Source organism: Hibiscus syriacus, unplaced genomic scaffold (genome assembly GCF_006381635.1).
Source record: "Hibiscus syriacus cultivar Baekdansim isolate YM2019G1 unplaced genomic scaffold, ASM638163v2 tig00112888_pilon, whole genome shotgun sequence".
In the NCBI taxonomy this organism is placed as follows: Eukaryota; Viridiplantae; Streptophyta; class Magnoliopsida; order Malvales; family Malvaceae; genus Hibiscus; species Hibiscus syriacus.
In genome coordinates, this window is record NW_024063415.1 from 1,142,501 (window position 1) to 1,170,254 (window position 27,754).

Here is a 27,754-nt window from a genome sequence, read left to right on the forward strand (position 1 = left end):
CACATAAGAAGTTGGAACATCACCGATTTTTGCTTATCCATCACATAAGGAGTTGGATCAACATCATCATTTCGCTAGTCCATCACATAAGAAGTTGGATCAGCATCACATTGGATCAACATCCCAAGATCTGATATTCCCTGAGTGACAACAAAATAGATTCCTTATCATATTTCAAACCTTGAAGTTGACCGGACGAAAAACGCATTGTCTCTTCGTCTTTGCCCTATTCTTGTTGACATAAGAATGGACAAAGAGGGGCAGCTGTAGACACTCGTTTTTCATCATTTTTTAATATGTTATTATAATTATAATTATTTATTATTGTTATTATTATTTATTATTTATCATTAATATTATTATTATTATTACTTATAATTTTTTTACATTGTTCAGGCCCAAACGTCACAAAACGAAGCCTAACTACCCGAAGCCCATTACAATAAATTAACCCATCAGCCCACTATAAGCCCAATCAGTGACCTAGTAGCCCAACACAAATGCAAGACCCGACCCAGCATTAGACCCGGATCTGACCCGACTAACTAACCAGACCCGGTTGGCCACCATCTGCCTGCCATGTCCACGGGAAGTTACCAGCAGCACCATACCCTACTGCTACATTGTGCCTGATATCACTAACCCTAATGCCACACGACACCACCAACCCACGTGAAGCAACAACCCATCATACCTTTGCACCACCGGCTGTTGTTGCTACACACGTCAACTACTATAGCAGCCCATCCCCTGCAACACGACAAAACCAAATTCAAAGCAATGTCAGAATTATTTTATTTTGTTAATACATACTATAATGGGTTATAAAACCCGATTGAAATGTAACACAAAATGGGGATTTTTGATCAGCAATAAAAGCCAGAAAAAACAGTTTGGAAAATCTATTTTCTTTTTATTTCTTACGCAACAAAACACAACAAAAATATCAATAAAACAAAAAAAAGGAAAAACTAACCGTGCGTTCGGCCGGAGTTTCGCCGGTGGCCAATGCCTCATCTCGACAATCCAAACGGTGAAGATGTGGAGAAGTGGATGGTGATCAACATATTTGAAAATGACGACGATCCAACGGCAGACAACGATGGATCGGGGAGATAAAAGCCGAACGGTTTTGGCTAGATTCGTGGAGTTTGGGGCCGATTCTCGCGAAACCGACCCCAGATCAGAGACAAGGAGATAGAGACAAACCTACCAGTGTAATTTGGTGGCCATCGGCTACCGACGACGGTGGCGCGACGATCAGCTGGGTAAGTCACTAGCAAACGATCAGTTTCTAGAGAGAGGGTCCCCTCTCTCTAATTTTTTTAACTAATTAAATGAAAAAAGAAAAAAGTAGGTATTTATAGGAATTTTTTTAGGGGAAATCACTCTTAGGTCCCCTAACTTTAGGCATGTTTTAGCAAAATAGTCACCTGTAGGGACTCGTTTCATAATTTCACCATTTATGTTTGTGTTTTATAATTTTTGGTTTAATTTTTGTTTAGTCCCTTGGTTTAGTTGTATTTTTTATGTTAGTCCCTTTAGGGACTTATTTTGTTATTTTCCCATTTTTATACTTGTTATGTATTTTTAAGGTTATTTTTCGAATGGTCCTTGCATGTTTAGCTTGTTTTTACAGTTTGGTCACGTGTAGTGGTTGTTTAATTTTTTTTAAAATGCTTAGGGTCTAATTTTTTAATTTTTAAAATTTTTGAATGTATTATTTTAGGTTAGAAAATTTGGAATATTTATTAAATAACCCCTGTATTTTTGTATGTTTGTATTTCGAACCTGAATGTTATTTATTTATTTTAATTTGGCTATGTAGTTTTAATTTATTTTAATTTAGCCCCATGTTTTATTTACTTTTCATTTATTATAATTTTAGCATATTATATTAAAAATGTTTATTTTATTCACTTGTATATTTTATTTTTGTTTTAATTTTGGCATGATGGTTTGATTGTTTGTGCTTTAGTCCTATTTTATTTTATTTTAATTTTTGCATGCTATTTGCATATTTGTTCATTTTAGTCCTAATCAATTTCGCCTGCAAGCCTCATAAGCATAACTCAACCAATTGCATAATTGGATTAAGGGTAGTATTTATTTATTTTAAAATATTAAGAAGGGACTGTCTTAAAGTAACTAGATGACATTTTCTGATATTTTAAAATAAATAAATACCCCACTAGAAAAACCTACAAAATTGATTGCATTTAAAATTAATTAAGTTTGAAGGGAAAATGAAATATTCGCTTATTTAAACTTATCGAGACAATTTGCCTAATTTTATTATGGATTAAGTCTTGATATTTTTAAATAATTGAATATCCCTTATCTTTCTAATCATATATAATTTGGATAAATTGGATGAATTTATTTTTTAGGTCGAATAAAATTATTTTAATCTTGAATTCTTAGGAAAATTTATTATATTCCTTTTATTTCAGTTGAAAAGAGAAATATTCGTCCTAAAGTATTTTAGGGATTATTTTCTCTTCTATTGGAAATATTGGAATATTTTCTATTTATCCTTAAAATTTTTCGTTTAATAAAAATTGCATGGTTGAATTTAGAATAAGGGGATCGTAATTTAAATTTATATTCGAATTCTTAGATTTTTACTATTAGAGACAATTTATAATCGATGGGGTACCAATTTTGGGCATTGTGGGGGTGCTTATCCTTCCACACACGTAATCGATCCCCGAACTTTTTTTATTTCAAAAAATAAATCTCTGGTTACACATAGAATGATTTATCTTTTAAAATAATATTTTCTTAAAAACTCTTTTAAAAGAAAATTTTTAGATATTCGACCTACCTAACTCAAAAGGTCGATGACAACTTCTCACATTTCAAAACCTTTTTCAAAAGAAAACCCCCAAGTCGTACTAAGTTTTTTCCCGCCCGGGCAAAAAATACGGTGTCGACACTTAGATAAAAGTTACAAAATGGTCATCCAAAGTAAAGAAAAAATTAATTTATTTTCATTAAAAAATTGACGGTAGATAACATGATAGTTAATTAAATCGATGTGATAAAAAAATTTAATTCTTAACGTCTTTAATTTTATCTTAATTTTTAAAAAATTAACTCTCAACATTGAATATTATATTAATTTAAACCCTACAACGTACCCAAAGAGAAAATTGAGGACAATAAAATATCTCCTATATAAAAATTAATTATTAAACTCAAAGATATGAAAAGAACTCAATAACATAACTCATTATCTATGTTGAATGAGACGCTTTACAAAGTGATAAAGAAGTAGTATGCGAAACAAATAATTTGGCAAACTGATTCGCTACACAATTATGATTATAATGACAAATAACCTTCTGTCAAATAGAGATTTGACAATATATAACCATCGACAAACCAATAAGAAAATAAATATCGTGAGTATCTTTGCGCAAGTAGCAACACGACTGCAGAGGCATGCAAAAAAAATGTACCAAAATCCATGAGGAACATGCCACAAGAGTAGAAAAAAGCGTATCACAAGAACATAGAAAAATGTGTCACAATGATAAAGAATCTTATTTAATTAAAAAAACTCAAGGGAAAAACAAAAATGACATAATATAAGAAAGAACAAGAAAATTAATAATCACCGACCGTCGACGATTAATATTAAAATTATTGTCGCCGCTAGCTAAACAAAAATAAGAAATGATGAAAAAGTCACAAAAATATTGAAAGAAATTTTAGATCAAAGAAAAAAGAAAAATCCTATTTATACCCTCTTCCATACGAAAATATTTTAAATTTGAGTTAAAATATTTTATACCAAAATTAATACTGGTCCAAATAAATATAGAAATCCATTTTCTTACCTAGGCAAGGGAAAAAGAACTCATAAAATAACTACTAACAACACTAAACCTGTGATTATGACGCCAAAATATTAAAACATTGAAAATGTATTATAAAAAATACAAACATATATATATATATATATATATATATTATCAAAATTTATAAAAAAAAAATTTATTAAACTAATCACAAATCTAACCAAACAAACACAAAGATCACATAGAGTGAGTTATTAGGGTAAAGTAAATACATACCTAAAAGTTCACCCACCAGCACCACAAGTATAGCAGTAAAATGGAACACGCGGACCATTTTAATCCAGTGGGTGGTTCGTTGTCTGATTCCCCCCCCTTGTTCAACAGTTGTTACTGTCTAATATAAATGAATGAGTACAGCTTATTGATTTTGTTTAAATATAAAAATAAATGTATCTTTGTGTCACTTAAATACTGAGGTTTGGCCACGTAGTCCATGTTGAAAGGACCCTCAGCGAGCCCAAATGAAAGTCTCCTTTTAAATGAAGTCCCCGTCGGTTTAAATTTCTAGGTACATCGTTCTTTCAAATTGACAACCTAAGATGCCGAGCTCCGTGTTCCTTCTTTTTGGTTCTTGTCCTCTAGTAGCATGCATTACCAACTTATAAATATATGAATCCACCAACGGTTTTCGTTCATCAGATTTTGTTATAAATATATTTAAACGACGGTGAAAATAAGAAGAAAGGTGGCTGAATTTCCGGGGAAGATAAAGAAAGTAGCACAAGACGATCCTAGAAGAGTTTTCCATTCGTTTAAATTTGGGTTAGCTGTCACACTGGTCTCCCTCTTCTACTATTTTGATCCTCTCTATGTTGGTTTCGGAAACTCTGCAATGTGGGCTATTTTGACCGTGGTCGTCGTCTTTGAGTTCTATGTAGGTAAGCCTCTCCGGTACTAGAGTGATGTAATCAGGAATTTAAATTACGATTGTAGTCGGATTTTCGATGTTATTACGTTTTTACAATTACAAATATAACATATATTATTGCAGTTATCACGGTCGTACAATGATAATTTCAGACGACACCAAAACCAATCTATAACAACTACCATTTCAGTGACAAACCACTATTTAAATCTTAGGATGGAATGAATCAACCATGTCGAAATATAGATGTGAATTTGTTTAGTTATTTTGTTTTGACAGGAGCAACCCTTGGAAAAGGATTAAACAAGGGGTTGGCAACATTTCTAGCCGGTGCATTGGGATTCGGAGCGCACCACTTAGCTACCTTGCCTGGAGACATAGTTCGGCCAATACTTCTGGGAATCTTTGTGTTCATTTTAGGTAAAATAATACGTCCAAAATAAAATGCATACTTTAAAGAACAAAAAAAAAATTATATTTAATTAAATAATTGTTTTAATTCTTATTTTTTAGCATTTTGATTTTTAACCTTTTATTTTGAGAGAAAAATATAGAAAAATGGGAAAACTAAAAATACTAAAAAATACCTCTAACGTTTAAATAAATAGTTATTTTAGCTCATAAACGTTTCATTTTAAAGTAAAGGAAACCTCTAACATTTGGTTAAATATTCAATTTTAACTTTTATTCTTTTTACTTGGATCATTTTGGTCTCAATATTTCATTTTAGAAAGAAACGAAACCTTATTCTATAGTGTTTTGGCTCTCAAGGACTTTTCATTTTTAGGCAAAAACGCTCCTAACGTTTCACTAAATAACCCTTATTCTTTTTATTTGGATTATTTTTGCCTAAGACATTTCATTTCAAGACAAAAAAAAATCTATTTTAGAGTGTTGATAGTTTGTTAACTAACAATTTTCATCAATGGATGAGTCTTTTCTCCCAAATAAAATGTTGGAGCCTAAAATGCTCAAAAAAAAATTAGGGACCACAGTGACTATTAAAAGAAATTTTTATCATTTGCCAATAACTATTTAGTCAAAACATTTTTCCATTACGCATTCTTTGAACATTCATTGACCTATAATATAACAACTGAAGTCTGAAATGGATTTTTGGGTTTATATTTACAGCTACAACGGTGTCGTTTATACGATTCTTTCCACGAATGAAGGCAAGATACGATTACGGACTGCTCATATTCATATTGACGTTTTGCTTGATATCGGTTTCGGGTTGTCGGGATGAAGAGGTGCTTTAAATGGCGCATAAAAAGAGTATCCACCATTCTTATTGGTGCCTTAACTGCTCTTCTCGTCTGCATTTTCATCTACCCCGTCTGGGCTGGCGACGAACTTCATAACTTGGCTGCCAACAATCTCGAAAAGCTTGCAACATTCTTACAAGTTATGGTGTGTCACACTCCATGATTCATCTTAGATGACGACACATGATACGTTATTGTTTTAGGTGACAGATGATTTTGGGTGACAAGACATATATCATAAAAATGAATATTTGGGGCTAATTTTGATATTATATAAGCTTATATGAAGTCATTGGGTTTAGTTAAAATCTCTTGGTTCAAGCTTCGAATTCCATGTAACAATTCTTTTGTACAGGAACTTACATAAATGTGATTTTGCAGGTTCTGGGGATGAATACTTCGCAAAATCAAGCGAAATGGAGTCAAACAAAGCATCACTACAAGGATATAAAAGCATACTCAATTCAAAACAAGTAGAAGAATCTTTGGTGAGGAGGAGAACTACTTGATAAAAAAAATTTATGCCCGGCGTCAAATTTTATGTTATATGTTACGAGATAAATTTATAAAATTTTGTCTTGGACCGCAGGTTAATTCTGCTAGATGGGAACTCCGACATGGACGATTCAAGTTCTGTCATCCCTGGAAACAATACCTGAAGGTCGCGAGCCTCACTCAACAATGTGCCTACAGAGTCGAAGCTCTTAATGGCTGCCTCGACTTCGATGTTCAGGTACACATCAAGCAAACTTCATATCCAAAATATTAATAACATCTGCTGAATTTTGGACATTGTCATTAACAACTTGTACAGGCTTCACTAGAAACCTGTGGAAAATTTCAACATGCACGGAAATAAGCTCGGAATCGGGGAAAGCCATGAAGGAATTAGCATCAGCAATCAAAACAATGAGTGCATCATCTTCTCATCTTGCTCACATCGCGAAAGTGAAGGATGCGACCGAGAAACTCAATTCGTTGCTCAAAACACGGTTGTGTGAGGACATAGATGTGGTGGAGATTCTAGCAGTGGCCACGGTTGCTTCACTGCTGCATAATGTACTCGCTTATACCGAGAAAATTTCGGAGTCGGTTCATGAATTAGCCACTATAGCTCATTTCAAGAACGAAAAGGATGGGAAACAAGAGCTAGATAAGCAGAAACAAGTGCAGAAAACTTCTAATAGCATTGATTTAAATCATCATGTTATTACAGTTGAGTAGCCTTCAACTTGAGTAGTATGGTCGGTGATAATATTCGAATGATTGTTTTTGTAACACCCCAATCCGTACTCGACCCGGATACGAATCCGAGGTGTCACATTGACTTTTCAAAGCACAAATCTTTATAAAAACCATAGTAAATTTAAATTTTTATTAACACAAAACTATATTTACATAAATAAGTTCAAAACATTACAACCTTGGTCAGAGCATACACACTATGCGACTCTATTTACATGCCAACATCTATACTACATAAACAGACATACTGTGTAAGGTGCTTCTTATATAATCTTCAAGTGGTAATATGTTGCTCTGCTGCTCCTAAGATTGGTCTTCTTGCTTTTCTGTACCTACGTGTAAACCACTTACACGCTAAGTCATAGACTTAGTGAGGTATAAACTCATAATAATGCAATTCTTATGAATATGAACATGTAACATACTATTTATATAAAATAATCACTAACATTCATAATTCCATTTCATTTCTATGATTCCTTATAACCAATACTAATACGATAACCTATAAGGCATTACACATATTTTCATATTATTTATAGGCACATGTATATACTGAGAACTTAAGGTATTCGAGTACATGGAGATTGTGCACGTTTGCTGTCACCACAGCTCGTATAAGTCCCACTAAGTGACATATGAGATTTATCCCTAGGGACCTGTGAATATGTCCCGAAGGACCTATGAAACACTCGACTCTTGGTATGCCAACTATACCTAAAGCTCTCATATCACACAACATGGGCATTAGTATTATATTTCATATAAGCATGTACTTATTTTATTTCCCATGTAATCACATATATATTTTCTTCTATCACATTTCATATGTGCATATAACTATTCATCTAATATCGTGTAACATAAGTATTGGAGTACTTTCACATAAATCATATAACATATATCCGATCATAATTAAACATATATAACTTATGCATGTTTTTATAAAAACCATAATGTATGCATGTTCCTAACTATCAAATTATGAAATTAACCTAGGAAATAGACTTATCACAAGTCTTATTTCCCTTAAATTATACCTATATATTGCACTCACCTTAGCCTTGTTTGCTTTGAATCGATCTTAATCCTTCGATTGTTTCAGAACGGGATTACGTTCAGTATCTATATAATTATACATGGATCCATATCGGTATTCTAATTGTTATATTCTAATCTTTTGTTTCTTAGACTAAAGGAAAGGCTTCTTTCATCTCTTATTTAAGGTAAGTATTGGTACACTCTATAGTGTATCGGTACATCTCTTAACGTGTGTATCGGTACATCTGTTAACGTGTGTATCGATACACTACCTATATATCGGTACACAAATTACATTTGAAGTTTTCATTTTTAAGGGGATATCGATAAACTGCCTATGTATTGATACACTTATTGCATTCGATGTTTTTCGTTCAAGAGTGTATCGGTACCTATCGAATGTGTACCGATACACTTTGCCCAAAAATCACATTTTCAGCACGAAAATTCACTCTTTCAGCTTTAAAACTTCATGTTTCCTCCCCTTTTTCATTCTTAACTCACGTACATATCCTTAAACCAATTTATACTTATTTATCACATAGTTACATTCACCCGTTTCCACTGAGGAATCGACATTGGTTGCAACAATCTAGACGGAACTTGATGTTCAGTTTTGACTTGCTGACAAGTCAAACACTTGGATACGTATTCTATAATATTCCTTTTCATTCCCGACCACCAATATCGACTCTTGAGATCCATATACATTTTATTTCCTCTAGGGTGCATTATCAATGGGCTACAATGGGCTTCTGTTAACAACTCATTTTTCAGCTTCTCATCATCTGGAATTGCTAGTCTCCCTCGATAGTACAAATTCCTATCGGCTTTGATCTCATAATCAATAAGCTCTCTATTATTCACTTGCTACAACTTCTTCAAACACTTTTCATCTATAGCTTGCAATTCCTTGACTCTATCTATCCATGATGTCCGAAGGGTTAATTTCTCACATAGAGCATCATCATTATTCAATGACAACCTAACATCTAGGGCTTGTAAGGCTGCAAACGTCTTTCGTCTTAAAGCATCCACCACAGCTTTTCTAGGATGAAAATCTATTACAACATCATAGTCTTTCAGAAATTCCACCCATCTTCTTTGCCTTAAATTTACCTCATTCTGAGTCATTAGATACTTCAGACTCTTATGATACGTATACAAGTAACATCGTTCGTCATACAAGTAGTAACGCCAGATCTTAAGAGCAAACACTACTACAACCATCTCCAAATCATGTGTTGGATAATTCTTCTAGTGCGATTTTAATTGTCTCGACTTATAAGCCACCACTTTGCCCTCTTGTATTAACACACATTCTAATCCATTTTGGGATGCATCACTATAAACTACGAAGTTCTTGCCAGACTTGGGCTGAACTAATACTGGAGCTTCTGTCAAAATCTTTTTCAACATATCAAAACTTTCTTGACATTCAGGAGTCCACAAAAATGTCACACCTTTTCTCATCAGCTTAGTCAAAGGCAAAGCGATCATTGAAAAGTTCTTAACGAACCTTCGATAATACCCGGCAAGTCCCAAAAAGCTTTGAACTTCAGATACATTCTTGGGAGCCTCCCATTCGAGAATAGCTTTTACTTTCTGAGGATCTACTCGAATTCCTTCCGCAGAAATCACATGTCCGAGATATATGACTTCATTCAACCAGAACTCACATTTGGATAGCTTGGCATATAACTTCTTGTCTCTTAGAATCCGCAAAATTATTCTCAAGTGTGCACTATGATCTTCTTTCGTTTTTTAATATACCAATATATCATCGATGAATACTACTACAAATTGGTCTAAATAAGGTTAAAATATTCGATTCATCAGGTTCATGAAAGCAGCTGGTGCATTTGTAACTCCGAAGGGCATTACAATAAACTCATAGTGGCCATACCTCATTCTAAATGCGGTCTTTGGAATGTCTTTCTCCTGAACCTTCAACTGATGATATCCCGATCGTAAATCAATCTTAGAGAAGACCGAAGCTCCCTTCAACGGGTCAAATAAATCGTCAATCCTAGGGAGAGGATACTTATTCTTAATGGTTACTTTATTGAGTTGTTTGTAGTCGATGCAGAGACGCATTGACCTATCATTCTTTTTGACGAAAAATACTAGAGCTCCCTCCCTATGGCGAGACACTCGGTCTTATAAATCATTTATTTAATAACTCATGTAAATGTATCTTTAACTCTTGCAACTCTTTTGGAGCCATTCTGTATGGTGCCATGGCAATAGGTGCAGTTCCAGGCATTATTTCGATCTGGAATTCCACTTCTCTATCCGGAGGTAATCTTGGTAATTCTATTGGAAAAACATCAGGGAACTCTCTGACTATAGGAATTTCTTCTAACCCTTTCTCCTTGGTCCAAGTATCTAGTAAATTAACCATAAAACCCTAACATACCTGTAGTAATAGTTCTTTGCTGACACCACCGAGATGACGTTTGCCAATGGATTTCATCTTTCATTGAACACTACCACTTCCAATCCATCTGAGTTGACTAATGTTACCCTCTTCATTTTACAATCTACATTCGCACGATAACGGTATAACCAGTCTATTCCCAATATCACTTCAAATTCGTCAAAGGGTAATTCCATCAGATTAGCAGGGAATTCAATTCCCTAAATCCGTATGGGACACCCTTGACACCTTTTATTAACTCGAGCAATGTACCCTAACGGATTCGTAACTATAACCTCATTACTGGTGTCTTCTAACGGAATTCTCAATTCTTTCACTAACTCACTACTAATGTATAAATAGGTAGACCCCGGATCAATCAATACCGTAACACATTTATCTAACAGTAAAAAGGTTCTTGTTATTTTTTCTGGATCATCCAGTCTTCATTGGTTTTGAGGTTATACACTCGAGCAGTGGAACGTACCTCCTGCTGAGTAGAAGATTCTGTAAGATTTCTTCATCTACCTCTACCTCGTCCCCTCTGAGACAATGAAGTAGTTCTTTCCGATTGAGCAAGCTCTCCGGCCTTCACATGACAGTTTCTCATGAAATGCCCTATTTCCCCACATCGGAAACAAGCTCCAATTTTAACTCTGCATATCCCACTATGATTTTTTCCACAAATCTGACACTGTCGAACTTGACTTTGTTGTTCTTGCTCATTACCAGACCCTACAGATTGAGTCTGTCTAGCTCTCATCTGATTTGATCCTCGAGTAGAGGATGCCATAGATTTTGTCCTCGCCTGAGATCGAAATCCAGAATCTCTACATCTCTTGGGTAGTGCAGAACTCGATGAAGCTCCAGTTCTTTTTTACGGTTGAGATCTTGGTTCCCCAAACTGTTCATTTTGAGCTCTCTCTAGAGCTTTATCACGGTTTACTACTTCTTGGAACGAGGACATATTTAGAACAATCAATATCTCCTTTAACCTTGGACGTAAGCCCTCAACAAACCACTCGTATGCATCTTTCTCTGTAGGTACCAATTCTGCTGCAAAACGACTTAGCTTGTTGAATTCACACTCATATACAGTGTGGTTCATTTGCTTTAAATTTAAGAATTTTTGATTCATTTTCTTGATGAACTAGTCTCCTATATACTTGTGTCGAAATTTTTCCAAAAACAGAGATTGTGTCACTTGATCACTGGTCATCCTTAAGGTGACATTTATCCACCAAATTCTCGCTTGCCCATGAAGCAAGGAGACTACTCCGTCTAGATTCTCCACATAAGAATAGTGGAGTCCCTCTAACATAATCTTCACGTCATTAAGCTAAAGGTCCGCAACAACTAGACCCTCCTCAGTCTCTCCTTTAAACTCAGGAGCTCCTAATCATTTCAGCTCCTTTGCAACATTCATCCTCTGCGTTAAGGAAGCAGGAGGTTGGAAACACATCAAGATTGCGGCCAACGTCTTGAAGAAGACGTCTTGGTCTTGTACAGGCACTCCAGAAGGTGCTTGTCCTTCACCTTGCCTGGTCAGGACAGGTGAATTACTACTCTCAACTAATCTATCATCTCCTGCTTTAATTCAGGAGCTATCTTGTCCGGACATCTAATAAGATGTGATCAAATAACTTTATTAGCATAACATCATACTTATTACTCATACCAGATCAGAAGTTATCACTACTATGTTGGCATGTACACATTTAAAGACACTCTAGAATCAGGTTTATGCCTAGAATCGGCTAAACCTTAGCTTTGATACCATTAAATGTAACACCCCAACCCGTACCCGACCCGGATATGAATCCAAGGTGTCACATTGACTTTTCAAAGCACATATCTTTATAAAAACCATAGTAAATTTAAACTTTTATTAACACAAAAACTATATACAAAATAAGTTCAAAACATTACAACCTTGGTCAGAGCATACACACTATACGACTCTATTTACATGCCAACATCTATACTACATAAACAGACATACTGTGTAAGGTGCTTATGATCTGATCTTCAAGTGGTAATATGTTGCTCTTCTGCTCCTAAGATTGGTCTTCTTGCTTTTTTATACCTACATACAAACCACTTACACGCTAAGTCATAGACTTAGTGAGGCATAAACTCATAATAATGAAATTCTTATGAATATGAACATGTAACATACTATTTATATAAAATAATCACTAACATTCATAATTCCATTTCATTTCTATGATTCCTCATAACCAATACTAATACGATAACCTATAAGGCATTACACATATTTTCATATTATTTATAGGCACATGTATATACTGAGAACTTAAGGTATTCGAGTACATGGAGGTTGTGCACGTTTGTTGTCACCACAGCTCGTATAAGTCCCACTGAGTGGCATATGAGATTTGACCCTAAGAACCTATGAATATGTACCGAATGACCTATGGAACCCTCGACTCTTGGCATGCCAACTATACCTAAAGCTCTCATATCACACAACATGGGTATTTAATATTATATTTCATATAAGCATGTACTTATTTCATTTCCCATGTAATCACATATATCTTTTCTTCTATCACATTTCATATGTGCATATAACTATTCATCTCATATCGTGTAACATAAGTATTGGAGTACTTTCACATAAATCATATAACATATATCCGATCATAATTAAACATATATAACTTATGCATGTTTTTTTATAAAAACCATAATGTATGCATGTTCCTAACTATCAAACTATGAAATTAACCTAGGAAATAGACTTATCGCAAGTCTTATTTCCCTTAAATTATACCTATATATTGCACTCACCTTAGCCTTGTTTGCTTTGAATCGATCCTAATCCTTCTATTGTTCCGGAACGGGATTACGTTCAGTATCTACATAATTATACATGGATCCATATCAATACTCTAATTGTTATATTCTAATCTTTTGTTTCTTAGACTAAAGGAAAGGCTACTTTCATCTCTTATTTAAGGTAAGTTTCAGTACACTCTATAATGTATCGGTACATCCCTTAACGTGTGTATCGATACACTACCTATGTATCGGTACACAAATTACATTCGAAGTTTTCATTTTTAAGGGGGTATCGATACACTTATTACATTCAATGTTTTTCGTTCAAGAGTGTATCGGTACCTATCGAATGTGTATCGATACACTTTGCCCAGAAATCACATTTTCAGCACGAAAATTCACTCCTTTTAGCTTCAACACTTCATGTTTCCTCCCATTTTTCATTCTTAACTCAAGTACATATGCTTAAACCAATTTATACTCATTTATCACATCTTAAACCTTAAAATTCCTTTTTCCATAAAGAAATCAAAAATCATACCAATTTTTCAATATGTTTTAAATCCAATTCTATCACTTCATATCTTTTAATTAAGTTGATGGCAAGTCAATTCCGAACTCAAACTTTATTTATTGACTCATAATCAGAAATTCATTTAAAAGTCTCTTCTTTTTAATTTATCATAACTTCTTCATCTTTTGATTATAGGACAACTTAAGCTTTCCTTAAGCTTAAGTATCACTTAAAGATTATAACCCAACTTTAAAATCAACAAATAATCAACTAACAAAGAAACTCACCTTTGCTCTGTCTCTCTCTCGTATTAAGGAAGAAAGGAGAAGAAGAGAACTCTGGAACTCCCTTTTCCTCTTCCCACGTGGTTTCCTTATCTTATAAAAGGAAATAAAAATCTTTCTTGTCAAATGACCATTTTGCCCTTTAATTCATTTAATAATTACTAACAATCCTTCATAAAATATTTTCAAATAAGTCCTTGAACTATTTAATTAGTCTACTTTAATCGCCAAATTATGAAACTTTACAATTTAGTCACTAACCTGGTATTGAGGATGTTACAGTTTTAGATGGAGCGAAGAGTCGCAATTGATGGTTATCTAAAGAATGACGAGCTGAAGACAATAAGAAGTCATTATCTATGCTTCCAGTCATGTTATATTTACTAATAATTGTCTTCAAAATGAAATAAGGTACAAAATATTTGGATTTAAATCTAAAGATCTAGAGCCAACTTTTCTTATCCTAAGTTGCTCTCATGATTATTAAGTATTATAATTTGGATTATCATTCTATACAATTTGAGGTGAATTGAAAATTTTATCTAATCCAACTTTTAAGGATGGTTTAAATTAGTAATTTTAAAATTTTGGATATTTTTAAAATATATTATTTATAATTATTTTGTTTAAATAAATATTTTTAATAAAATATTTAGACAGTTAGAATTGTATGAGTTCACGTAATATTGATAAAAGAAAAATAATGAAAATACAAATAAATAAATAAATAATAAAGAAACATGCAACATGGATATCATTAGATTTGTAAAATATTATAACTAATTTAATAAAAATATAAGCATATATTTTAAAAACAGTTAGAATTGTATGAGTTCACGTAATATTGATAAAAGAAAAATAATGAAAATACAAATAAATAAATAAATAATAAAGAAACATGCAACATGGATATCATTAGATTTGTAAAATATTATAACTAATTTAATAAAAAATATAAGCATATATTTTAAAATTAAAAATGATATTTTTTTAATTTTAAATTTAAAAAATTAAAGGTGTGAAAAAATTGTAAATTTTTGAAGAAAATAAATAAATATTGATCACAATTTTATCTTTTTCTTTAAGGTGGTTCAACTCTTATATTATAAATATAATATGTTAGAAGATAACTTTTATACGATAATTATGTTGAATATTTATTTAATTATTTATTGTGTTTTAACTCTTCTAATTTTAATTAAAAAAACTCTTCTAATTTATCTTTACGATTAAAATTTTCTATATTTAAATTTATAATTTATACACAGATAAAATTATATGTAACTTCTAACAATATGTAATTTTTGTTTGGAAAAAGTCACAAATCCTTTCCTACGTATAACATATCAAATATTTTCGATGCTTAAATAGAGTATTATTCTTCCTAATGAAGTGTGTGTTTATGCGTTGTCAATAACAATTTTTTTTTAAATAGATACTATCTTGTAATCATAACTTAATATATTTCATTAGTACATCTTATATTTTATATTAGAGTGACAAACTCAATCCTAGATATGAACTATAAACGAAAATACCTATTAAATTGATCACATGAATACCAATTAATGTACTTATGCAAAAATAGGGATGATAATTTAACCTGAATCCGACGGATTTTGACATGACCCGACCCGACCCAATAGGAGTAGATTTTTTTTAAAAAGATTCAAGTTCGGATCGGAGTCGGATTTTAGGTTAAAAATTCGACTCAACCCGACCCAGATAATTTTAATTATATTATACTATATATATTAACTTGTTTACAAAAATGGCATATATATATATATATAATGTTTAGGTTTTCATTTTCATTTTACTTCTCTTTCCTTTCTGCCGCATACTTCATCCATTCTCTTAATTTTTTTGTTTCATTTCATTTTCTCTTCCAAATTTAGTGTCTCTCACTCAAATGTTTGAAGGTTAAAAACATTTAACTTGCTTTCTGTTTCATCGTCCAGATGTTCTTTCGATTTCTTCGAATTTTTTTGTTTTTATTCAAAGAAAAAAAAACTAAACTTTGAAAAAGGTTTACTATTCTATTAAAAAATCTGAGATTTTTAGTTTATGAATCTTTTGGATCCTGTTCTTTCATTCTTTTAGAGATTTTTGAGTATTCTTTCTAAATAATTAAGCGTTTGATGATTTATTTCGCTTAATTTTCTTTAGTTTCTGTTGTATCCATCAAAATTATTAGATAGTAATTTATTACTTTTTTATTTTTTTTCACTGTTCATTTTATATGGGTATATTGTTGCTTAAATTTCAGTTATGTTGTTTTTTATTGACAATGATATATGTCAGTTCAGGTCAGATGGAGTTCGAGTATTCCATTTCTTTGGTCGGTCAGAGTTAGAGAGGGTTAAACAATATTAAAATCAGAGTCAGGTTATGGTTTCATTATATCATGTCAGAGTTAGAGTAGGCAAAAATCCAACTCGATTCGATTCATTGTCACCCCTATTCAAAAAGAATCATTAAAACTATTAAAAAAATGTAAAAATATACAAATAATCCCTTACTATAGAGTTGAGATTTTTTACTATTAAAAATTTACAAAATGATTCTTTAATTATAGAATAGTTGACTATTAAAAGTTATAAACTACTCATTTAATTATGTATTTGTTCAAAACTCGTCATTTTTAGTTAAAAAATTAACAATAATTTGAGCTAAATGTTGACATGAAGTCTGAGATATAATAGTCGTTTTAGATTTTGGAATCATGTTTTATCATATCTGTAACACCCCTAACTCGGATTCGGGTATCCGAGTCCGATGTGTTACATTGACTTTTCAAACGCTTCTCTTTACAAAATGGCTAAAATTTAAGTTCACAATTCAAGAAAGTGACTACTTTATATTAATTAAAAAAATCATTCGATTTTACAAAACATATCAGAGCATATTCAACTTAATTTTCTTAGTACATGCCAACTAAATATAACAAGGTACACATGATTAAAATTCTTTTCTGATCTGAACTTCGTATAGGAGTGACTGGCCTATCTCGCTCCTCTTAGCTTCTCTTCTCGCTCCTCTTAGCTTCTCTTCTCGCTTCTCTTAGCTTCTCTTCTCGCTTTCCAACCTACGTGTGAAACATTCACACGCTAGGTCAATGACTTAGTGAGGCGTATAAACATATAATAGAAACTCTAACTTATAATCATGCATGAATAATTACTGCTATCATATCATACACAACATATATTTCTTTCATATATCAAATCCAACATTCACATATATAATTATCTTTGTTCCTATCCTTATCATATTATCATGATCATTAATTCCTTTTTATCATATGAGCATATTCTTGACATTTATATACACATCATCAAGCACATATATCATTTCACAACTGGTCACACATAATATCAATTGATTTATTTATTTTCATTAAGGTTCATGTATACTTCTAAGAACTTAAGGTATGTGAGTACATAGAGGTTTTGCACATATGTTGTCACCAAAAATCATATAATTCCCACTAGGGGCACTGAATTTGTCCCGAATGATCACTATGTCCCGATGGACCACTATGTATCGAAGGACCACTCCTTAAGAACCATATACATAATAAAATGGACCAAATAAGTGTACCGAAGTACCACGTATATGTTCTAAAGAATTACATATATGACCCGAAGAACCACGTAGAACCCTCGACTCTTGGCATGCCAACTATACCCTTAGCTCTCATAACGCATAACATGGGCATTTTAATTTATCTTATTATACATTCACACGTTCATGTCACATAATTCATTCACATAGCCCTTTATCATATTTTCATATGATCACATAGTCACATAGTTCACTTCCATATAATTCACATTTCACATATATCTTTTCTCATATTCACATAAACATATAATTTCATTCATAATCACATATTTCTTCTATTTTGTCACGTATCATATGTATGTGTAATCATCGATCTCATATCATATAACATTTTTGTATAATCCTATATATCATTGCCACATATTGCATATCACATATACAATAATCCCACAATTTCCATATCATTGGACTTAATTCACTTCCTCAAGTTAATACATAAACAGGGAGTCCCAAGTATATACTCTTTCATATATTTTATATAATAATACAATATTCTCATCTTATACAATAATTGAATATAATGATTTCTTAAGGTCATACAATCTCATATTACCCTATAAGTAAATACTACTTATCTTATCTTACTTTTCCACTTGCTCACATAACTATTTATATGGTTTATTACCCTATCCTGACTTTATACAGTTCCTGTAACCTATACCATAACATATAATTTACATCACTTATCTCATAATATTCATATACTAAGTTAATCTATTTATTTAATTTAGTTCCACATGACTCCTATAATCTTCCCATCTAGCTTTATAGTTCTTTACGCTATAACTCGTATATTATATTTTCCATTAAATATATAAAACTTTCTTATAATACTTATTATATAGTTTTATATCATCATTTATATTTATGTCCCTTAATTTATAATATTCTCATAGAGTCTCGTAATCTTTCTCATGTAATCATTTACCATATAGTATAACTTGTACTTGGTTTTCCTATGTTTACATATATATATATCAAATAATTCTTTAGTACGTAGTTTATGTCACCTATTCATCTCATTCATTATGTCAATATCATATAACTTATGTAAATATATATATCACTTATATCGGTTCCTATGTCTTATCACACTAGCATATATTCATACAAATCATGTCACACACATATAATAACATATAACTCAGACACTTATAACAAACACATGCTCATGTTCATGCATTCATGCATAATACTATAGGAAATATACTTGTTGCAAGTCTTATTTCCATTAAACACCATATACTATCTAGTGTGCACTCACCTAGTCTCACTAGTTAACATTGTTCCCTTATCTCTTCTTGATGGCTATTACTTGACACCTTGTCCGGACATTGCTCTCGATTGATATCTACACAATCACACGTATAATATACATATAAGCATTCCACTAGGCATACTCTAATTTTCATTTCTTAAATTAAAAGAAATATATATTTCCATTTTTCCTCTGAAGTGTATCAGTGCACACTATAAGGTATCGATACATCCCTTCACTAGTGTATCGGTACACAAATTACATTCGAAAGTTTTCCGTTTCAAGGGGGTATCGATACACTCCTTAATGTATCAATACACCATGAAGATGTTCTTCAAAATTGGTCTTAGTGTATAAGTACATGTTCATAGGGTATCGATACACCCTGCCCAGAACAGACTTTTTCACCCAATAATTCATTCAATTCAGTGCAATTGTTTCATATTTCACCCCCTTACATATTCCTAACTTACATACACATACTTAAACTCATTAATACTCATTTACCACCTCTTAAACCTCAAAATTCTATCCTCCATATGAAATTCAAGAATTACCCCAACTTTGCAACATGTTCTAAATTCAATTCTAATGCTTTAAACCTCTTAATCCTTCTTATGACAAGTCAAAATCATAATTAGAATTTCAAAAACCTCTTTATATCAAGAATTCATTTCTTAACCCTTAATGAAATTTCCTTTCTAATTCTCTCTACTTGATTATTTAAGCTTATATAAGCTTTCCTTAAGCTTATATAACACCCAAATAATCAAAACCAACTTATAAGTTCAAGAATTAAAAAGCTAAAATTAAACTCACCTTTATGAAGTAAACCAACGGGAAGAAGAAAGAAGAAGAAAGCTTTCCAGATACTTCCTCACCCATAAGCTTCTCTCTTTAAATAAGAGATAAATATCTTTTAAATAAAAAGACCATAATACCCTTTCAATTCTTCCATAGTTACCATTTAATATACTATCAGAAAAATACATTTTAAATCCCTAAACTTTTCAATTTTTCCTAAATTGATCACCAAATTCCAAAATTTCTCATTTTAATCACTAACCCAATCTTTGGGATGTTACAATATCCCAATCAGTCAGCAGGTTAACGTCCAATTCAAATTACTGTTATTTTTTAATAAAAAATGATGAGTTTGTAATATATGAATAGTAAAGTGGTCATTTTATAACTTTTAATAATTAGAGACTCGATAAATAACGTCCTATGGTTAGAGTACCATTTGTGTACTTTACCCTAAAAAACTCTTCAGCATTTATATATTAAATCTTTTATTATATTTAATTCCGTTATATGCGATGATTAAAATTGGGATGATGTACGAAATTTCGAATCCTTGAAAGTTCATAAAATTGAGCAAATCCAAATCAAAATTATCGGTATCTTCCTTAAGCCGCCATCAAAGTCCAGAAATCAATTTGAGAATTGAGACCCACACTCTTCCACGTTAATTTTCATTTTGCTTTACTTTATTTTCTCATCCATTTTCTAAATTATTTATACTTCTTTTTTTTTACATCATCATTGTCGGTCACTTGCATCTGTTGGAAACACTTTTTTCACTAATAATGAAATTAGATATCATTTTTCAGGTTTCAAGTGATCTCAACAAAGAAAAATCGATATCCATTTGAGAAAACCAACATCATTTTTTATCTGGGTCTCGTCTTTCCTCCATGTTTCTGCAAATGTCATAGCCATTGAAGTTCATATGCTGATTTTTGTTCAGGAAAGTAACAAGCTCTGATAAGGAATGTGACCATCATCAAAGGTTCCATCTTTGTGTGTTGTTATGTTTGTTTACAGTAGCTTATGGTACTACAGATCTCAATGACTTGAAAATCTTGAATGATTTCAAGCAAGGATCGAGTAATCCGGAGCTGCTTAAATGGCCCGAAACTGAAGAAGATGACCCTTGCGGCACTCCTCCTTGGCCCCATTTGTTCTGTTCTGGTGATAGAGTCGCTCAAATTCAAGTCCAAAATCTTGGCCTCAAAGGACCTCTTCCTCTAAACCTCAACCAGCTTTCAAAACTCTTCAATTTGGGGCTTCAAAAGAATCACTTTAATGGTAAATTACAAACCTTTAGCGGTTTATCAGAGTTGAAGTTTGCTTACTTGGATAACAATGAATTTGATAGTATTCCAGATGATTTCTTTGATGGATTGAGCAGTGTAAGAGTCTTGGCTTTGGATTACAATCCGTTTAACAAGACTACTGGATGGTCGATTCCTAATGAATTGGCTAATTCAGCTCAGTTGACAAACCTTTCTTTGGTTAACTGTAATATGGTTGGTCCATTGCCTGAGTTTCTAGGGGAGTTGCCATCTCTTGCAGCACTTAAACTTTCTTATAACAGATTGTCCGGCGAGTTTCGGTGAGTCTTTGATGCAGATTTTGTGGTTGAATTATCAAGATGGTGAAGGGATGACTGGTACCATTGATGTTGTTGCTAATATGGTGTCTTTGAAGCAGCTTTGGCTTCATGGGAATCGATTCTCTGGGACAATCCCTGAGAATATTGGGAATTTGACATCTTTGAAGGATCTGAATCTGAATAGGAACCAGCTTGTTGGCTTGATTCCTGGGAGCTTGGCTTCGGTAAAAGCCGGTAATTTTTCTTATGATTCGAATTTGTTTTGTCAATCTAAACCTGGTATTGCTTGTGCTCCTGAAGTTGATGCACTTCTGGACTTCCTTGGCGGGATGAATTACCCTATGAATCTAGTTTTTCAATGGTCTGGTAACGAGCCTTGCGCTGGTCCATGGATGGGGTTGAGTTGCAACCAAAATTATCGGGTTTTGATCACCAACTTGCCTCGACGTAATCTTAGTGGTACACTTAGTCCTTCACTTGCAAAGTTGGAATCATTGATGGAAATTAGACTAGGGGGAAATTATATCCATGGTACTGTTCCTGAGAACTTCACTGATCTGGGAACTCTGAGAACTTTGGATCTAAGTACAACAATCTCGAGCCTCCGTTACCGAAATTTCATGAAAGCGTGAAGATCATCATCGAAGGAAACCAGCTGTTGGTCAGTAATCATACAAGAAAACCTCCTTCCCCTACTAGGACTATCAGTCCTGCACCTGCAGAGTCTCCTCCAAGTGATCAATCAGGTGGTAAAGAGTCACCACCATCCCCGAATCGAGATACCAGAACTAAGTCATCTACCGCCACTGCCAAACAACCGGATTCCCAATCCTGGTTTCCAAGGATTCAAACTGTTAATTGTGGCAGGTACTGCAACCATTGCTTTTATGGTTCTTTTAGGGGTTCTGTTTTATATATTCTTTTGTAAGCAGAGAAAAAGAGCTTATGAGGTGCCTAGTTCAATTGTTGTTCATTCGAAAGATCCATCTGATATGAAAACATAGTTAAGATAGCTGTTTCCAATAACACCAGTGGAAGCTTATTTAGTAAAACTGCGACAAGCTCAAGTTGTAGTCATAGTGGTGCAACACAAAAGTCCCATATAACCGAGTCTGGAAACTTGGTCATTTCTGTTCAAGTACTTCGGAAAGGGACCAACGATTTTGCCGGAGAGAACGAGCTTGGTCGTGGCGGGTTTGGGACCGTTTAAAAGGGTGTACTCGAAGATGGAACTCAACTAGCAGTTAAGAGGATGGAAGCTGGGATCATAAGCAATAAGGCATTGGATGAATTTCAATCCGAAATTGCCGTTCTATCTAAGGTCCAGCATCAGCATCTGGTTTCTCTTTTGGGTTATTCCATTGAAGGTAATGAGAGGCTTCTTGTCTATGAGTTTATATCTCAGGGTGATATAAGCAAGCATCTGTTCCATTGGAAGAGCTTAAAATTGGAACCTCTATCTTGGAGAAGGCGGATTAGTATTGCATTGGATGTTGCTAGAGGAATGGAATATCTTCATAACTTGGCTCGACAAACCTTTATACACCGAGATCTCAAATCTTCCAACATCCTTCTAGATGATGACTTTCGAGCAAAAGTTCGAATTTCAGGTTGGTGAAACTTGTTCCGGATGGAGAGAAGTCCATGGCGACTAGACTCGTTGGAACATTCGGATACCTAGCACCTGAATATGCAGGTTAGCAATCCGAATTTGCATCGCGAGTGAATTTTCTATTCTATTATTTACATTTTAGCGTCTTAGTGGCCTCATAATTCTTGTTGGTTGCAGTGATGGGGAAAATCAGTACTAAAGTTGATGTATTTAGCTATGGGGTGGTGTTGATGGAACTAGTGACCGGATTAACAGCACTCGCTGAGGGGCGCTAGGAGGAAACTCGTTACTTGATGGAATGGTATGGGAGAATCAAATCGAACAAGGACAAACTCTTGGCCGCAATCGATCCAGCTCTCGAAGTGAATGAGCAAATCTACGAGAGCATTGCCACCATAGCTGAACTAGCCTGTCATTGCACTGCAAGGGAGCCTTATCATCGGCCCGACATGGGCCATGCCGTGAATGAGCCAGCACCTTTAGTTGAAGAGTGGAAGCCGGTCGATGACGAATCAGAGGGTTACTCAGGCATTGATTACGACCAGCCACTTCCCCAGATGTTGAAGGTTTGGCAGCCAGCTGAAAGCCGAGGCGTGAGCTATACAAATCTGGATGATAGCAAAGGAAGCCGACAGGATTTGCGGACTCCTTCACATCAATCGATGGCCGATAATGGAAGGCAAGACCATGCCCTACAAGCAAAAAGTTATGGTTTTTGGAGCCATGGAACATGTCTATCATGGTAGTGTAGATAAGAGAGATGCATGTTTTCCATATTTGTTTATAGTATCTTTGTATCAGTTTATAGTTTTCATTGCAGCGTAAAGGCAACATCAAAGCCACAAATACCTAGTCATTGAATAAAACATATATGTTCATTAAAGGACTCCTACTTGTTTTCGTAAGTCAAATGATGAACATAATCTGGAGTTTATTGTCAAACATTGATCATCACTCGGTGAGACTTTCGTTGGAAAAATTGCCACTCGTTCTCACAAGAGAAAATAACTTCATAATAATAAAAGCCTCTGTTCTTTCCTTTTGAAGGAAAAGCAAAACATAATCACTGTTCTTTCCTCGGCCACCATTGTTTTAGTCAATCTGGTAATTGCAGTTATTGAAAACGGTACCAAATTATTGGTGAAATCAACAATAGAGTAGAATTCATTCATGGACATCTCTCTTTTTTATTACCATTGGGAAACCCACGTGCCCACCCTCTTTATCTAAAAAATAAAAAATTAAATAATAAAATTAATAAACTACCAAAATTACCCCTCTTTTCTATCTCCACCATCAACATCACCCTCCTTGCCCCACCCTCCTTCAGCTCCGAAAAACACCGGCCACAGTCATCGCCCGCGACATCCACCACAACATCACCGAAAGCAAGGTCTTGCTCCATGGAATTGGTCAAATTCACAACATAAGGCACCCAAACATTGTTAACATCTTCCGAGATTAACTGGCTCTCTAAATCCTGCTCGTCAAACGAGAGTTCGACAAACTCTAAATATCCAACATCTCCCAATGAATCAAAAGCATCTCCACCAACATCCCACATCTTGGTTTTCTCATCCTCATATTGACTAGAACTCCTTGATAAAAGACGAAAATTGTAGTTTATGTAAACTAAATCTTCTGTGCGACTCAGATTTAACTTATTCCTCCTAAGTGAATGGATAAAAGAGTAAGTGCTCCAATTTTTTTCACAACAAGAGGATGAAGTAGGTTGTCCAAACACTTTGAAAGCCAAAGATTGGAGCAATGGAATTTCGGCACCAAAGTTAGCCCACCAACTTTTCGGATCCGAAGAATACCTCTTTGTAAGAGACATCAAATCTTCAAAAGGCATGAGCTTAAGTGAGAAACAAGTAAATTCATCCAAGACTTTTTCATAATCTTCATCGTTTGAAAATAACCTACGAAAACATTTCATTATCTCTCGAGATATTTCACCATCTCTATGAGGAGCAACTTTACAAGAATCCTCGCTTAGCTAACCATCACTATAAAACCTTCAACATATTAAAAAGAAAATTACACATAGTATCAAAGAACTAGGAGTTGAAAATATAAAATTCAAAACTAACAAAGTTATGTATGTACCTTGGATTTAGTGAATGAGCTATGCAATGGAGAGAAGTATAACTCTTTGTCCAACGAGCTATAAGAATCCCATAATCAACATGACAAAAAGGACTGAAGTCTGAAAGATGACGTTTTTCCTTCTTGTAAGTTTCACACTTCACTTTCTCAATCATGGAATCTCACAACTCATATATCAAATGAAGACATGACTTATTAGTGTCGCATACTCTGAGTATGTCATAGATGGGCTTTATAAAATCAATGATGTAAGCTACTTTATCCCACCAATCATCACTCACAAGCTTTTCTTTCACAAAGTTTGCTTTCACCGTGTCATTCTCCCTATAAGAATTCCATTCATCACTAATGACCATTGCTTGAAGTCCCTTCTTGATGAACTTAAATCTCTTAAGCATCACAATGATCGAAGCAAAACGAGTATCGGCAACTGAAAGTAACTTAAGAGGACTAAATCTTTGAAAGATTACCAATCTCATGTTGTGGTTCATGATGAAATTCTTGATTTGTACGGCATCCCATGAATATCAATAATTCAATGACACAAGTCATATGTTTCCTCATTTCCCTTGATATTTTTTGTTGAACAAATGTTCTTCAAGGCAAGATTAAGTGTATGAACAATACACGGTGTCCAATAAATATGAGGATACATGCTCTCAATAATCTCTCCTACCCCCTTGCAATTAGCTGTATTGTCAGTAATAATCTGCACCACATTTTGATGACCAACCTCATCAATCACTTCTTTCATCAAATTAGTAATGAAAAACTTATCTTTGACTTCACCAAAACAATTCACAACTTTAAAAAACATAGGCCCATTTCCAGAAGTAGCCATGAAATTAATGAGATGCTTTCTTGTTGGATCACTCCAACCATCACACACAATAGTTAACATTTTTTCTTGTAATGTTTCTTTAATCGGTTGCAAGAGTTTCTCAACATTATTTTTTTCTTGTTGGAGCAATGTGGTTCGTAATTTATTATAACCAGGGGGAACATAACCAGGAATATTGTGAGTTGCAGCAAAAGTGAAAGCCCTATGATAATGAGGATTTCTAGCAAGATTAAAGGGCAAATCATCGGTGTAGAACATTCTTGCAATTTGTTCATCTAATTGGGCTCTCGTATTCATGTTGAATGCTCTAGCAAGAGGTAACAAGCTAGGTTTTCTCTTCTTAGAAGAATAATCAATCTCAATTCCAGCTAAAGATTGAGAGGGCAAAGAAATTTCTCTAGTTACTTCTTGTTTCTTTCTATTCTCCGACTCTTCTACCAGCCTTACCATTTCAAGATTTTTATTTGTAGTTACCTTTTTGCAAGTTGCAATTCCTTCACCTGAAATTTGAAGCAAATGTGTCTTTATCCTAGTATAGCTTCCATTACGAGTTTCGCCACAAATGTTACATCAAAAATTCCAAGTTCCTGCAACATTCCCTCACTTTTCTATCTTTGTCACATAGTTCCACCATGGTGATAAATTCTCACTTTGGGATGATGAAATTGACCCACTCCCACTATTACTTCCAGTCCCACTACCACTTTGAGATTTCATATTTATACTAAATTAATTTGTTTACATCAAAAAAATTAAATGAGTTTAAATATCATGCATCAATTAAATGTGATTGAAAAAAAAGCATGTGAATATAAAAGGCTAAAAGAGATGTTCATCATAAAACAACAACATTCACATGAACCAAATCCTTGGACGCATATAAAACAACTAAGAAAATAAAACATCTTAGCAAATCTATATAGCAGGCTGTTGAGTTAATCGATCGACGAATATGGCCAAGAGGGGGGTGAATTGGCAATTAAAAATTTCGGTGGAAGCTTTTGCAGAAAATTGAAAGTAATTGCGTAGCGATTTAGAGTGGTTCGACTTTCTCAACCAAAGTCTATGTCCACTACCTTAGCTATCCACACTAAGGATTTTCCACAAATTTACTAATTTGTCTTTCTTTTGAGGACAAAGAGTAACCTTACAAATCCCTCAAGAATTATACCACAAATTCTTGAGAACACTCTCTCCCAAAGAGAACAATACAAATTTTGCAAACTTACAAGAAAATCCTCACAAGGCAAAATGTTTGCACAATTCTAGAACAAAGAAAGAACACTCAAGAATAATACAATTGAGCACAATAAGTGTTCTTGAAAGCAAAAATGAATATTGAATGAAATAGGTTTGAAAATGCTCAAACTTGAGGTTTGATGCTTTCTCTTTGATTCTCTCTTGATTCTTGTTGATTGTTGTTTCTTGTTTTTTATCAATGGCATCTAAGCTTATTTAAATACTCCTTCAATTGATTCTGAACGTTGGGGATGATTAGTGGAGTCAATGGAGCCGTTTAAGTGTGAAAACAATTAATAAAACAGCTTGGATCGTGGGGGGAATCGGTTCCCCCTCATAGGGAATCGGTTCCCTAAGTGT

The 27,754-nt window shown here is 33.7% G+C and overlaps 2 protein-coding genes and 2 pseudogenes across 2 annotated transcripts; 2 read left to right on the top strand and 2 right to left on the bottom strand.

Moving 5' to 3' along the window:
* The first annotated feature begins 1,075 nt into the window (after positions 1-1,075).
* Positions 1,076-7,226, top strand: LOC120184391 (annotated as a pseudogene).
* Positions 7,227-9,158: 1,932 nt separating this feature from the next.
* On the bottom strand, positions 9,159-9,518 carry LOC120184392. The gene has a single exon (XM_039188874.1). The coding sequence runs from the start codon at positions 9,516-9,518 to the stop codon at positions 9,159-9,161; it is 360 nt and encodes a 119-aa protein (XP_039044805.1).
* A 686-nt stretch (positions 9,519-10,204) lies between these two features.
* Positions 10,205-24,035, top strand: LOC120184393 (annotated as a pseudogene).
* LOC120184394 lies at positions 24,017-26,605 on the bottom strand. Its single transcript, XM_039188875.1, has 4 exons — positions 25,968-26,605; positions 25,524-25,770; positions 24,481-25,204; positions 24,017-24,054 (listed from the first exon to the last, which is right to left on the bottom strand). Exons 1-4 carry the CDS (start codon positions 26,603-26,605, stop codon positions 24,017-24,019), a joined length of 1,647 nt encoding a protein of 548 aa, XP_039044806.1.
* Between the last annotated feature and the right edge of the window lie 1,149 nt (positions 26,606-27,754).

Bases quoted from the DNA above. Each gene is read 5' to 3' on its own strand.
- LOC120184392 (XM_039188874.1), bottom strand. From the start codon at position 9,518: ATGGTTGTAGTAGTGTTTGCTCTTAAGATCTGGCGTTACTACTTGTAT.
- LOC120184394 (XM_039188875.1), bottom strand. From the start codon at position 26,605: ATGGTAAGGCTGGTAGAAGAGTCGGAGAATAGAAAGAAACAAGAAGTA. The intron at 25,771-25,967 runs GTATCCTCATAT...AATCTTTCAAAG, and splicing joins GGAGAGATTATTGAGAGCAT to ATTTAGTCCTCTTAAGTTAC. The intron at 24,055-24,480 runs GTAATTTTGGTA...TTCAATGACTAG, and splicing joins GGTGGAGATAGAAAAGAGGG to GTATTTGTGGCTTTGATGTT.